Here is a 15,315-nt window from a genome sequence, read left to right on the forward strand (position 1 = left end):
GTAACACTCCAAAGAGAAAGGAAAACTTGAAATCGCATCATATGACCCCTTTAAACTATGCATACATACATGATGCTGTTTTGTTTATAGTTGTTTAAGCAACTTAATTCATTCTAATTTGTTTTTAAACATTATTTTAAACATTATGCACTTTTTTCGCAGATAGTCATGTTATCTTATGCTTTGAATGATGCGCCCTCTTGTGGCCTCAGGAGAGAAGCCAAAAGCTTTTCTTCACCCTAACTGAAATTATGCATTTTAAATTCGAATATAACTCGAATTTTGATAATATTTAAGTACAAAATTCGAATTTAGTTTTTCAGCCATTTTGACAGCCCTAGATAGTGCTATGTGCCAAAGACCCCATAAAAATAGATTCATGGGCACTATTTCTTTCCTGTGTTCACATATTTTCTATTAAACTAGGGATGCATTCAGTAAATTTCTGGCTGATGCAATAAGTCGATAATAATTTTCAAGCTGTAGCCAATAACTGAATAAATATTAAAAATAAATATACATTTTGAGATTTTCTTTTAAAGATGATTGTAAAGGCAACTATCTAACAACCTAAACATAGAAATATAAGAAATAAACATGCATAATTAAATTTCCTTAGACATGGTCCAAAGCAACTAGTGCTGTCAAACGATTAATCAAGATTAATCGCATCCAAAATAAAAGTTTGTTTACACCATATATGTGTGTGTACGGTGTATATTTATTGTGTATATATAAATACACACACATGCATGTATATATTTTGAGAATATTTACATGTATATATTTATACTAATTCATATAACTTATATATAAATATATTTAATATATAAACACGACATTTTTCTTAAATATATACATGCATGTGTGTCTATTTATATATATTTACGCACATAATAAATATAACACAGTACACACACATATTATGAAAACAAAAACTTCTTTTGGATGCGATTAATCGATTGACAGCACTAAAAGGTATTTAACCATTTTATTTTACATAAAAATTACTTTACCTTCTGATTTTGCTGAGTGTCAGCTTTATGTGAGGAAACTTCTCCTTGAATGTCTCGTTCATGTCTTTCTTCAGGTCGGATGGTTTCACATACTCAATAACCGTTGCCTGGAGGGGACAAGGACAGTCTTATTATAGTTGTCGTAAAAAAAAAAAAAAGTATGGGTTTTTATGGCTACTAAAACACAATTGTGGCTGCCAGTATTCAGCTTTTACAGCTAAAGCCTAGTCAGCTGTGATACATATGATAGCATACTTCATGCCTGTAGCTGTTAAGACCATACTGAGCCCTTAGGGTTATCATATGACATGCTGGTGTGATCTGATATAGGTCATAAGCTGGGTTCAAGGATTATGAATCACTATCACGCTGTAGTGCAACTCAGATGTCCTTGCAAAGCCTTTTCATTGGCATCATGCTAGATGAGATTATTGAAACTGTGTTGGTTAAAACTTTTCAATCAAGGAGCTTACCACATAAGATGCGAAAATTAAGACTCGCTTGTGCTTCCCACAAGGCCACTGCGGGTCACTGAGTAAGTTGGGGTCATAGTCTGATAGCTCGTCCATACCTAGCAAGAGTTACAACATTAAGCATGTTTGTTTTTTAAAGAAATTAATACTTATGCTCAGCAAGGATGCATTATATTTATCAAAAGTGACAGTTAAGTCATTCATAAATAATGTTACAAAAGATGCCTATTTCAAATAAATGCTGTCCTATTGAGCTTTCCATTCATCAAAGAATTCTGAAACAAAATGCAAAGTTTCCACAAAAATATTAAGCAGCACAACTGTTTTCAACATTGCTAATAATAAAAAAACAAGTTTCTTGAACAGCAAATCAGCGTATTTGAAAAGTGTGACACTAAAGTCTGGAGTAACTGCCATCACCGGAATAAACTACAATTTAAAATATATTAAAATACAAAATTGAATTAAATTGTAATATTTCACAATATTATTGTTTTTACTGTACATAATGTATGTAACTGACCAGGTAACACACCAGTATCCTGTCCAACTGTGCTGTTGATTCGTGAAGGGGTGAAGTTCTTCTGTCCATTAATACGGTTGCGAGACATTGGCATCTGAGCTGTACTGATGTCAGGTGGGCCGCTGCTCTTCTGCCTGACCAAGGCATTAGTTGGAAGCAGAAAACGGGCATATGATACTGTCTGCAACGCAAAACAATCCAGAGCTATCAGCGTAAACACAAACATATACATTGTGCAAAACACACACCCAGTGACCCGGTACTGCAGCTTGCACAATGATGCTTTAAAACAGATAGTAATACACCAGCAAATAAACAAACAAGAAGGTTTCTAAGGCACATAATCATGCCTTTGCTCAATCTTCTTAGAGAAATACCTTTCCAAAGTCCACCTCCACTCCCTCCAGTCCAGGGACCATATCAACTCCACCACCAGAAGAGTGTCTCTGTCTCTGGGCTTCTAGTTTAGAGTCACTGCAGGGGGTTGATAAAATATTAACAATCAGAATTTAATAACACTTCCCTGAAATAATCCGTTTTATTCAGATATTGAGATAAAGAATCCTCGGTCTTATTGCTGTTTGTCTGGTGCAAAGACGCTGTTAATATACCAGCATCAGGCCTCAGTAGACCGCTTATAATCTGGTCCATTTGTAAATACAGTACACCATTATATTAAAGCTTAAAATGATACAGCAGCACATCTTTAAGAAGTGATAAAGCACATTGACTAAATTATAAAAAAAAATTAAAAAATTAAAAAAGATGTGATTGGATGTATGACAGGTGGACAAATCACTGTGATCTCTGGACTGCTAAAACCAAAATCTAATCACTCACTTGGAGTCCTGCACAAAGCTGAAGAATGACACATTATGCATGTAATTTTAATTGTACATCTAAACCTTACATTAATGGAGCCATATCATATTTTTTTTTTTTGGTTAATTTTTTCCCCAGAAGTCCACTTAAAAAAATGTTCAGCATGTAAAAATTTAAATTAGTTTTTCATGACAATTTTACAGACCCTTTTTTCAAATGTGTGAAAGTGCTTTGCTCCTCTAAGACACATGCTGCTGATTTTCTGTCGAGCTACATTGATCCTATGTATTCAGTTCAGAAAATAATCCACACTGAAAAGTGCAGCAAAAAAATTTAATAAAGCTTTTTGGACAAATTATGTCATATTTTCTGACTACATCAAAATCGCTTTTTAAATGATCAAGGAAAATTTGATCCCACATGATATGACACCATTAAAGAGTGTGAGGTAAACTGAAGATCATAATCAATTTAAAAGTTTGGGGTTGGTAAGATTTTAATGTTGAATGAAGTCTCTTATACGCACCAAGGCTGCATTTATATGATCAAAAATACAGTAAAAGCAGTAATATTGAGAAATATTACTACAATTAAAAAATCTGTTTTCTGTTTTAATATATTTTGCGATTTATTCCTGTGATGGCAAAGCTGAATTTTCAGCAGCCATTACTCCAGTCCTCAGTGTCATATGTTCCTTCAAAAATAATTCTAATATGCTAATTTAGTTTTCAAAAACATTAATGGAGCCATATCATATATTTTTTTTTTTGGTTAATTTTTTCCCCAGAAGTCCACTTAAAAAAATGTTCAGCATGTAAAAATTTAAATTAGTTTTTCATGACAATTTTACAGACCCTTTTTTCAAATGTGTGAAAGTGCTTTGCTCCTCTAAGACACATGCTGCTGATTTTCTGTCGAGCTACATTGATCCTATGTATTCAGTTCAGAAAATAATCCACACTGAAAAGTGCAGCAAAAAAATTTAATAAAGCTTTTTGGACAAATTATGTCATATTTTCTGACTACATCAAAATCGCTTTTTAAATGATCAAGGAAAATTTGATCCCACATGATATGACACCATTAAAGAGTGTGAGGTAAACTGAAGATCATAATCAATTTAAAAGTTTGGGGTTGGTAAGATTTTAATGTTGAATGAAGTCTCTTATACGCACCAAGGCTGCATTTATATGATCAAAAATACAGTAAAAGCAGTAATATTGAGAAATATTACTACAATTAAAAAATCTGTTTTCTGTTTTAATATATTTTGCGATTTATTCCTGTGATGGCAAAGCTGAATTTTCAGCAGCCATTACTCCAGTCCTCAGTGTCATATGTTCCTTCAAAAATAATTCTAATATGCTAATTTAGTTTTCAAAAACATGTTGAAAACAAACTTAAATATTTTTGTGGAAACCTGGTTTAGTTTTTTTTTTTTTTTTTCAAAATAACATTCATTTGAAGCAAATCTTTTATAAACGTCTTTATGTCATTTTTCATCAATTTAATGCATCCTTGCTGAATAAAAGTGTTGATTTCTTTAAAGAATATCTTACTGACCCCACATTTTTCAACAGTAGTGTACAGGAAAATAATGCATTTAAAAACATTAGTGCAATTTCCACACTGACCATCCGGCTTTGTGAAAAATCGCTCAAGATATTTTCTTCCATTACAAATTAATCATTTATTTTGGAACATCATATTTCATCAACCAGGCTTAAAAAAAAAGGAAGAAAGAAGAAAAGAACAGCTGATTTGTCCATCCCTCATGTATGGGTTTGCATGATATGAAATGAGTTTTTTGGCTGACTGTGGTGGCTTTGTACCTGATGTGATAACTCTCTCCATAGGGCAATACAGAGAAAGCAGCACACAGGGATCTCTTGGCACAAATCAGCACAACCCTGCAGGACACAGATGGCAAGTGCACACAGAACAGACAACATCAGTCACCTAAACATCAAACCATCACAGTACACCAGCCATGTTTACACCACAACAAGTGCATATGGGTCACAACAGCATGCAGCACAAAGCAAATGGGAGATCTTATAGCCCTGGAATGACATTGGTGACAAAATGAGTCAAAAACAAACAAAAAAAGTCAATCCATTCTTCAACCACAAATCCAAATATTAAAGCAGCATGTAGCTTTCTATGGCACAGCAGACTGGTCAGCAGGACCAAATCTAATTACAACAAATCCCGTCACATTTCCCAGGGGTCTGAACAGCATCGCAATTAACAGGACTGCAGTTTGCGACACAGGATGTGCTCAATGAGTTGGGTCCATATTACATCACTGCTGATGTCATGAGGCTGGGGGTGAGTGTGCATGAGTGAAGGTGTGATTTCATGGTTGATGATGTAATACATGTCGAGTGAAAAAAGGGAGTAAAATTCAGCATAATATTCAAGATCATATCAGAAAATAACACCTGCACTGTATGTTTGTATTTATTTCCTTAACCTGTGTAAAATTCATCACCAATATATATATATATATATATAGGTGTATATATATATATTGGTGTATATACTGTAAGTCATAGGTTGTATATAGTAGGGCTGCACAATTAATCAAATTTCTAATCGCGATTACAATTATGGATGCCACAATTATGTAATCGTTCAAAGTCCACTTATGTTATTCTGCACGCTTAAGATGCGTTTTTTTCCTTTCTACATGTTATTTTAAGGGTTTTCCCATTATTTTAATTTTAGTATGACATTATAATACCATTCATATTTTTACTTTCTTATAATTTAAAGAAGAAACCAATCTGATGTATAGCTGACATTTGAGGCTTAATTAAATTTTTCAGTTAGTGTTTTCAGCTTGATTATTTTCATATAAAAATACGGCATGCAGTTGCATCAAACAATGGTATAAACATCATCCAATGTAAATTGTGATAATCGTAATTAATAATCGCAATTACAATTTCAAGGGAATAATCGACAATTATGATTTTTGTCATAATCGTGCAGCCCATACGTCATAGTCTTTTATAAAGCAATTAAAAAAAAACCCTACAATAGAAAAAAATGCAGGATTCAAAAGTCAAAAGAGCCGGATGGGTTTATGGCACTTTTTACCAGAAGAGGAAAGTAAATTAGAAAGAGAAAGAAAAGGAATCAGGGAGGAAAACACTTATCTTACGTAACTGAGTTTCATTACATTTTAATGGTTCTTGCCAAGGTGCAGTTCTACTTTCAGAAGATGCCATTGCTATATAAGGTTCCATTCCAGATGAATTTAATTCAGCCCAGTTGTTCCTCATGTAGGCAGACACATCTATCCCCCATTTCGTCTGTGTAAGAACCTAAGTGAGTTATCCCAGTGAGTACTTATGCCAGTTATTAAGTTAGCTAAGGAATCACAGAGTCTGTCTCACTTAGCATGAGAGCACACTGCAGTTATATAACAAAAAACTTTACTGCCTGAGGAAACAGTCCAGCATCCACTTCACCAGCATCTATTTTTTATATTCACCCCATCTGACATGAGCCCACCTCCATTCTACAGAAGTTGTTGATAAGAAAGTGCTAATAAAGGATTGGCCTAACAGAAGACCAATTATATTTTAAAATAATTTTTGAAAATTAAAAATAAAATAAATACATTATACAAGATTAGGTTAATGTAAAACAAACAAACAAACAAATAATTAAAATGGATAGAAAGTGCTAATAAAGGATCAGCCTAAATTAGGGGTCTTCAACAGAGAACCAATTATTGTTTAAAATAATTTTTGAAAATGACAAATTATATGAAATAAAATGGGGAAAAAATGCATTCAACAAATTTAACTACATCTAGGAAGGACTAACTTAACTAACTTAACTCTAACTTAAGTTAAGAAGCTAAAATGAAATGTTTTCTTGTCCTCCTTCAAAAAATGTATTAAAATTAATATGTAATGTATTAATTTGACTTAATGATTACATAATAGTTTAATTGGCTTTGTAATGCAAGAATCATAAAGTATGTAAAATTGTAAATACATTACAATGGTACTACAGTCTATACATGTTATTATTGGTCAGGCTCAAAAGGTATATCGGTTTTATTTGTGCTCTAAGTCTCCTTTTCTTGAAAAGCTTAAAGACCCCTGGTCTAAATTGATCTTGCATATACAGACTATTTATTCAAAAAGAAAACAAATACAGCTCCTACTCACAGGGAAAATATTTCCCATCACACCCGCCAACTCACCTGCTCCCTCGAGTGTCATACTGTCTCATATTCTTGATGAAATGCACCTTCTTGGAAACCTTTGGCCCTGGAGACCCAGAGAGGTTACGTGTCCTGCAACAAGAATAAAATATAATTTAGAGATAAATACATGTGGCTTGCTTCAATTTGTATACGCTTAGAGAAAAACTGTGATGGATTAAATTGAAGCAAAAGCTTAATCTTTTGGCTCTTGACTATAAATTAAGGCTTAAAGGTCACTCGTCCAGCATCAGTCCATCAGCAGATCTTACATAAAAAGATGAGAGGGTGAGGGGAACAGAACAGGAGAGAGATGAAAGGCAAGCAACAAAAAAGACAAACAGGAAATGATGTGCATATGTACTGCAGCGAGATCATGAGGCTCGGTTCACATGAGTAACATCTCCTACAGGCAGATAATGCTTGTTGTGACTGGTTGATGGCCTTTAGGCTATACTTCTTTGACTGACTCAGCAGCCCCTTTATCATCTACTCTGACAGCCGTGATATCTTATCATACAAACCTTCCATCTGTCCTATGGGTTTTCCTAATCACTATCTCTGTTGTCACAGTTACAAATGACTTTTAAAGTCTGAGAGCTCACTCATTACATTGCATATAACTGTCAAGCACTTCTGTTACTCTTAATTATTAATTAATAATTTGTTACATCAGACAGTAGTACACACTTTATCACCGAGACTTTTAATTTTGCCCAGAGGAGTCCGATTCATTAATGAATGACTCATTCGATCACTTTAGTGAATCACAAAACATATGGGGCGGCCTGAGAAGTCCGATTCCCGAACGAATGACTCTTATGAGCAGGTTCTTTCAGTGAATCAAAAAACATACAGCGCGGCCCCAGCAGTCCGATTATCGAAGAAATGAGTCCTATGAGTCTGTTCCTATTGCGAATTAAAAATATACACGACTTACATTAAATATCTAAGATCCTGATTCCATGAAATGTCTGACTCACAAACAAATGAGTATTATGAGTAAGTGAATCAAAAACATGCAGCGCGACTAAAATAGTCGGACTACCGAGCAAATGAGTGCTTCACTTTAGGGAATCAAAAACACTTTCCATTCGGAAGGGCTCATCCCTATGCTATGCCCTAATCCCTTCAAAAGGTTTACCCTCCGGAGTGACAGCTTCGAAGGGTTGAAGGGTGTAGGGGACCAAACAACGGTTTCTTGAAATGCCCTTCTGCGTCATCATCACGTGCCCACACAATTGTCATCATGCAAAGAATCTGCGCAAAGGATCATGGGAGCCCGAAGTTAATCAGTCATAAGTTACTGAATTAATCTGACTCACTTAATGAACTGCAAATTATTATTTTCCTTATGTCAAAAATATATCAAGAATAAATGGATCATGTTACGTTATGTCTCGTGAGATGCAAACCAATGTAAGTTAGCTGATTTACAAAATAGTAACAGATACACATTATGGTGTGGCTTTATTTTTCCAAACATTTTTCATTTAAAGGGGTCATATGATGCTGCAAAAAAGAACATTATTTTGTGTATTTGGTGTAATGAAATGTGTTTATGCTGTTTAAAGTTTAAAAAACACATTATTTTCCACATACTGTACATTATTGTTTCTCCTCTATGCCCCGCCTTTTTGAAATGCGTCGATCTTTACAAAGCTCATCGGTCTGAAAAAGCGAGGTGTGCTGTGATTGGCCAGCTATCCATATAAAGAATATCTCTTTGGATTTGAGACTTTAGTCTTTGCAACTTTACAGATCTTCTTTATGCACCAAGAGCTTGTAACACTCCAAAGAGAAAGGAAAAATTGAAATCGCATCATATGACCCCTTTAAAGCACTGCACAAGAAATGCATCCGTTAAGGATTCAAAACCAGAGATTCCCACCCCGATCTATTCATCTTAACAGGTATCAAAAATGTCGCAGAAATATTTCCTGTCAAATTCATGCCTAGAAAACAAGACCTCTCTTCAAAGATGAAAATGAAAGTTGTAGACAATAAGGCGGAAGTCAGTAATTCCCCTTATAGATCTGTTTTTGTTTTGTTTTGTTTCTCGTATTGTAACGTAGGCTACTGTTTGTAACACTGCTTCAAGTCATAATCGAATGTAAACACTGGTAAACAACAGGCCAGATAAACGTTCTATCCACAAAATCAAAACCTTGATACGATTTGGGAATAAACATATAGCTTTCATAATCATAATATTTAGAATTGTTTATAACAGATAACATCTTTACAAAAGAAGGTTGCATCACACATTTACTCCATATGTGTTATGAATGGTGTAATTTATGCATACAATACCAGCTGAATAAATGTCATAACGCGTTTCATTTTTTGCCAACCTGCATGACAAAAACAAAACTCACCTTTGGCGGGGATCAGGCACAGGATTAGATCCCGGGAATTGGCCGGGTGATTTACTGGATCCTAAAACCGGATTCACCGGTCCAGAGGTCGGTGAAAGCGGGGGTGCCTGGACTGACAAAGGATCTGTTTGTCCATCCTCCGTGAAAACGTCGCAGCTCCCTTGATTGAATGCTGGAGGAGGGCTCAAAGGAGCAGGGTAAGTGTTAGTCCTCGGTAGAGGGGTCGCTGCTCCCCCGCTGATGGAGGATGACACTTGAATGAATGTTCCGTAGCTGCTGGTTATCGACAGAGGGAGACCCGTCACCGTCACCGCCGCCGCGCCGACATCCACACACCGGCTCTCGGCTTCCCTGGGGCCAGCGATTCCATTGCTTAGGTTGTAAACCGGTCTTCCGTCCAAAGATATATTTGTGAGAAACAACAGTGCTGCTTGTCTGCGACGGGAATCCCGGCTTTTTCGCAGGTGTTCTTTGTGTGGTTTGGCTGAATTGGTCCTCGGACAGCCACGAGGACCGCAGGCAGCGGCCGCCATTCTACTGTGAGTAAGCTAAAAGCAGACAGACCTATCAGACCGGCTGAGGGACTGGCCACGCCCCCTGACACCCTATTGGTTCAAATCACGGACACTTGCATATAAATGAGTCTTTGCCTCAGCGGATTGGACGAGAGGGCTTGGTTCATAAATTTGTACAATAATTTTGCTTCAAATGTACACGAGGACATAAGAAATATGACAGACATCTGTTGCTGTCTTTGATTAATAATATATTTTTTTATGAGAATGATACTTGAGATGAATAATTTTACATATTTGTATATTATTATTATTATTATTATTATTATTTATATTATTATTTTATTTTTAATTTATTTTATTTATTTGTATATTATTATTTGTAATTTTTTTATAATTATATAATATAAAATTATAAATTAATTTATATAAATTAATGATATAGAAAATCTGCATTCATTTCACCCTTAACTATCAGAAAGCGCCCCACAGTGTGCATCTAATTTCTTAGGGAATATGTTTGCCTAAACAAATGTACAATAGCAACAAATCTTCACAGTAGCAACAAAAACAAAATTTTCTTGAATGTGGTATAGTCTATGGGTCAGCACAATCATGAATTTTCGTTTATGCACTTTCTAGTTGTATTTACACTATAGTGTTTGACTAGACATTTGTCTTTATACTTCTGCAATCTCTTTATATATCTGCTCCACATGATGCTGTAAATCCAATGCTGGCTAGCATAAGCCTTTGCTAAGCTCTAAGTTTTCAGCTCATTACAGGAGTTAAAGTATGGTATCTATATGGTTCATTCTGTTATGTAAATATGCAGTGTGATGTCTGCAACAGCTCGTGGGATAATAAAATAGGAAAAAGAAAAGGAGGGGGGAAAGCAATTTCCGGATTGTTCAGATAAAATGTTAGCAGCAGGAGCATAATCAGAAGTTCTTAATAGACTTGCAATAATATTCCTCAGAATTACTTCCTAAAGAATTACCTTTATGTTGTTTAAATACATATCCAAATCCATAAAATGCATTTGTTTAAGATTGTTGAGGGAATGAATGGCTGAGACTATTGTAATTGCTATGTTGCAATACGCTTGCAGTTCCACATTATGTTATGTAATAAGGCTTGAACTAATATTTCATAATCTACTGGTCCACTGTTTGTGGGGAATTAACCTTAGTCTAATCAGTCTGCTCAAAATATTTCCTAGAGTTATTTATTTTGTTTTATTTTTAACAGCTAATCCAGACAAATGCATACCTTCTGAATTTAAAGGGTTAGTTCGGCTACTAACACGGAACTGACTGACACGGAAGAGAAGAAATTGTTGGTCATCATTTTTGTTTTGTTTGTGCACAAAAAGTATTTTCGTAGCTTCATAAAATTAAGATTGAACCACTGATGTCACATGGACTATTTTAACAATGTCCTTCCTACCTTGGGCCTTGAACGTGGTAGTACTGTCTATGCAGGGTTGGAAAGCTCTCAGATTTCATCAAAAATATCTTAATTTGTGTTCCGTTGTTTATGTGAACCAAGGTCTTATGGGTTGGAACGACTTGAGGGTGAGTAATTAATTACAGAATTTTCATTTTTGGGTGAACTTTCCCTTTAACAGTGGGTCTACAACTTAACAAAACTAGTGAAAAGGAATAGTTTTAAATGCCATCTCTAGATTATGGCATTGCTGTATGAATGTATTTCATAATATAGTGTTATGGATGTTGATTTAGTGCCTGTGGTGTGAATGAATGGACTATGTGCATCAATGTTTTAAAAGGCTTAATCTACTTATTTGTAAAGTTGCAGTTAAAACGTCTTCCAACTGACTTTAAATCTAATATGAACCTTCCTCATTGCTATTCAGCTGGATTCCACTTGAGTGCAGTGTACATCAAATAAAAATCAATGGGTGAGACAGTGGCTGTAACTTATTTTTGGAATCAGCGTTCAGATGAAAAAAAAAACACTGCGGTATAATGCTACTATATCACAGTGTTCATTTCATTTAAGATGACAAGCAAAACAAAATACACTCTTTCAGTTGATGCTTTGGTCAGGTCAGTAAACACACAATTTTGCTTCTTTATTGTCCAAATAAAACACATGGTTGAAGATCGACATCCTTTTTACAGTCGACAGCAACAGTCTTGCAAGTGCAGTGTAAGTCTTAATGTCTTTTAGCGTGTCTACGGTAAAATCCAGCATTAACCAGAGTGAACGAGTATGATCCACATTGATAAAGTACAGCGTACATGGCTGTTCTGAGGTGTTCCAGCTAGCACCAACATGATAACACAAATGGACATACGTAATGGTTATGCCAAGAAGTGAAATAGTTACAATGGGTTAATGGACTTAGCAATAACATGATATCAGTAAACACTGCACAAACCCAAGGATTATTCATCTTCTCTCTATTCAACAGCCCAATAGGCAATCAATGCAAAATACTATGTTCTTAGTTATTTGTACACAACAGGGTCACTCCTCTGTTTTAGAAAGAAAGAAAAGATAGCTACTGTTTTGATCAGAGTAAAAATATACATTCTCATCAATTGGTAGATGCTATTAGATGATATGACCAAATGTATCATTACCTTAATTTCAAAGTTAAATAAAAGAGGCAGAAGACACTGTATGGATTTGTTCATATCCATCAAAATGTTCACTATCCAAACATTTGTGAGTATTATTGCACCAAATTATGTAAATGACATGAAATGGCATAATCATAATGCTGATAACTTTTCATGAATCCTAAAAAGAGAACAATTTTGAAACGTAAACATATGCCATATGATTTTTTCCCTTCAGCTGTCACATAAGTACTTTAAAATGTGAACTCGTAGCTTAGGCATATTTGAAATACTGTGGTATAGCCATATACGTTCCTATTACAGGCATATAATAAACCGGTTTGTAGGGTTCTTTGTCCTTGAGATGAACATTCATTCAATTCTCTTTATAGGTGCATTCAACCATTTTTCAGCATCAGACCCATTATTTCCATCATGACACAAATGTCCGTTGAGAACATAAAAAAAAAAAAAAGACACATTTTTCAGTGATATGCAATTTTTCACTTGAAACGTATGCGGAAATGTCTTGAAAAGAGACCTTGATAACTGTGAACAGTTTCTTTTTTTAAACTTAAAGAGTGTTTCTTGCAAAGTCTGATCCCTGTTCTTGAAGGCAACATATTCTGTGCTTAATAAAATGCCTAGATGTTATCAGAAGCTCAACCCTTCAATTATCTAACACACAAACTGTTTTCATATATTCGCTAATGTTTAAACAGACTGAAATGCACCTTTCAGATGCTAAATAGCCAAATGTAAGAAAGTCTTAAGGCCTTTAATGAGACAACTCACAAATTTTACTTGCACCTACTACAACCTCAATACCCACAGAATTACGACCAAGTGGATTCAGTATTTGTTGTTTACGGCAGCTGCCACGAGAGATATAAAAACACCTAGGATGGTCTGAAACGGTGTTTAGGATGTGTTTAAGCACCATTGCTGTTAATGTACCACACCGATATGTTGTTTTGCTCATTACAGATTTACCGTGGCCTCACTGCTTTCTTTCATTCATTTGGTCAGACCCCTGCCTAACCTCCTAACTCAATAACCTATAGTAATGTCTAATGTAACCACAGGGTGGCTCTTTTCTAGACACTAGTGAATCATGTGCTTCCACAGATGACAAGAAGAGTCAATAAGGGGTCATGTGGAGATCTGACAAACTCTTCCTCTTCACCAAATAAAGCTGGACGCAACTGACTTTTCTGCACACTAACACATAAAACGTTTCAGACTGTCGTCTCATATTCCATCACTTCCTTCGGTGTGCCTAGACAGCGGTACTGGATCCTCGGTGTGACCGGAGAAGCGGCTTCCAGCACCAAAATGGTCTTTCGCAGCCTGCGATCAATGAAGTGGGCGTCCCAGGCTGGGTACTGCTTCCTGGGAAGGTCGATACGAATTACCGGCCCCTCTGTCCTTGGGGTGAGGCGAGGCGCGGCGTTTCGCGAGGCCTTAAGGGTCCGCATCTTAAACACTTCTCCAACGTCTCCTCCTGGTACTGACTCTCCTCCTTTAGTCCTCTGCAGAGTCCGCGGCGGGCTGCTCACCGCATCCAGAGGAGGAGGAGCGGAGGTGGGTGATGAGACACAAGGATCTGAAACAGCACCCACCTGGACGTCGCAACATCCAATATAGGCCCCAGACACAGGGCCGTCAGGGTGCAACAGGCAGTAGTAGACAAACATAAAAAATGTGCCCAGGGCATAGCTACAGGCCACCACACACACCACCACCACGGCGTAAAAGTCTGCAGAGCGCTGGCTGCGGTATATGTACCACACGGCAGTGAGGGCCACATTTTCACCCAGGATTATGAGGCTGTAAAGAAGCAGACGGCACCGCGTGGGGCCCTCACGGACGCTGAACCAGCAGAATATGTACACGATGCCCACCATCATGTTGTAGATGATCTCCTCCCACTTGGACATGCAGAAGTCCGTCTCACCTTGGATGATCCAGAAGGTCATGGCGCACCAGTGGGCCACGATGAAAATGCTGAAGTAGAGCTGGAAAATGGAAACGAAGAGGGCGAAGGCCATGGCGCGGGCTCCCACTGTGAACAGGTGCCACAGCATGTTCACCACCACTGCTTTATATGACATTGGGAGCTTGTCATCACGAGAGTCCCGTAATGCCTTCTGATAAGACGCCATCATCCAGCCCAGAGACACTAGAGAGGCGGACGCAGACAGACCTGGATCAAATGAAGCACAATGAGAAAGAGTGACAGAGAGAAAATAGGTCACTTTACATGGTACATTAATTAAATTTAATTACACTGCTGGAATAAGTATGAGTTGGGTTCTTGGATAGTTAGATGGTGTTTCAGTGTACTAGGGAGGACATCTAAGTAGCTACTTGGCTATTGGTTAAAACCGCATGGTCTATAAAATAATAAATATCCAGTAACTATAAATAATGAATTATATTAAATAATATAAAAATATTTATTTAGACTTTTATTATAAATTATTTAAATTATTATTTTTATTATATAATAGTATTATATAATATTATGTGGACAATATTTACTTTCTATTAATTTTAAAGTGTATCTTTCATTGTCATTGTCACAAATCCTGTCCATGAACTTCCGTCCGCTTGCCACCAGAGGTCGCCCTCCCATTATATTTTAAAGATTTATTTTTGGCATTTTTGCCTTTTATTGATAGGATAGTAGTAAGACAGGAAGTGAAGTGGGAGAGAGAGGGGGGATGGGATCGGGAAAGGTCCGCGAGCCGGGACTCGAACACATGTCGA

The 15,315-nt window shown here is 36.3% G+C and overlaps 2 protein-coding genes across 2 annotated transcripts in view; both read right to left on the reverse strand.

Annotated features, from left to right (window-relative positions):
• cables2a (Cdk5 and Abl enzyme substrate 2a) overlaps positions 1-10,042 on the reverse strand; it is a 14,639-nt gene extending 4,597 nt beyond the window's left edge. Inside the window, exons 1-7 of the mRNA XM_016513132.1 lie at positions 9,438-10,042; positions 7,060-7,152; positions 4,667-4,744; positions 2,390-2,486; positions 2,025-2,193; positions 1,490-1,587; positions 1,017-1,123 (exon numbers count right to left, since the gene is read on the reverse strand). Of these exons, the coding sequence (XP_016368618.1) occupies positions 1,017-1,123; positions 1,490-1,587; positions 2,025-2,193; positions 2,390-2,486; positions 4,667-4,744; positions 7,060-7,152; positions 9,438-9,970 (1,175 nt within the window). The 5' untranslated portion in view covers positions 9,971-10,042. The remainder of the gene's footprint in view (positions 1-1,016; positions 1,124-1,489; positions 1,588-2,024; positions 2,194-2,389; positions 2,487-4,666; positions 4,745-7,059; positions 7,153-9,437) is intronic.
• Positions 10,043-13,596: 3,554 nt separating this feature from the next.
• LOC107708814 (XK-related protein 7-like) overlaps positions 13,597-15,315 on the reverse strand; it is a 17,635-nt gene continuing 15,916 nt past the window's right edge. The window contains exon 3 of the mRNA XM_016513133.1: positions 13,597-14,749. Within this exon, the coding sequence (XP_016368619.1) occupies positions 13,782-14,749 (968 nt within the window). The 3' untranslated portion in view covers positions 13,597-13,781. The remainder of the gene's footprint in view (positions 14,750-15,315) is intronic.

Source organism: Sinocyclocheilus rhinocerous, unplaced genomic scaffold, assembly GCF_001515625.1.
Source record: "Sinocyclocheilus rhinocerous isolate Xijiao unplaced genomic scaffold, SAMN03320098_v1.1 scaffold1406, whole genome shotgun sequence".
Classification (NCBI taxonomy): Eukaryota; Metazoa; Chordata; class Actinopteri; order Cypriniformes; family Cyprinidae; genus Sinocyclocheilus; species Sinocyclocheilus rhinocerous.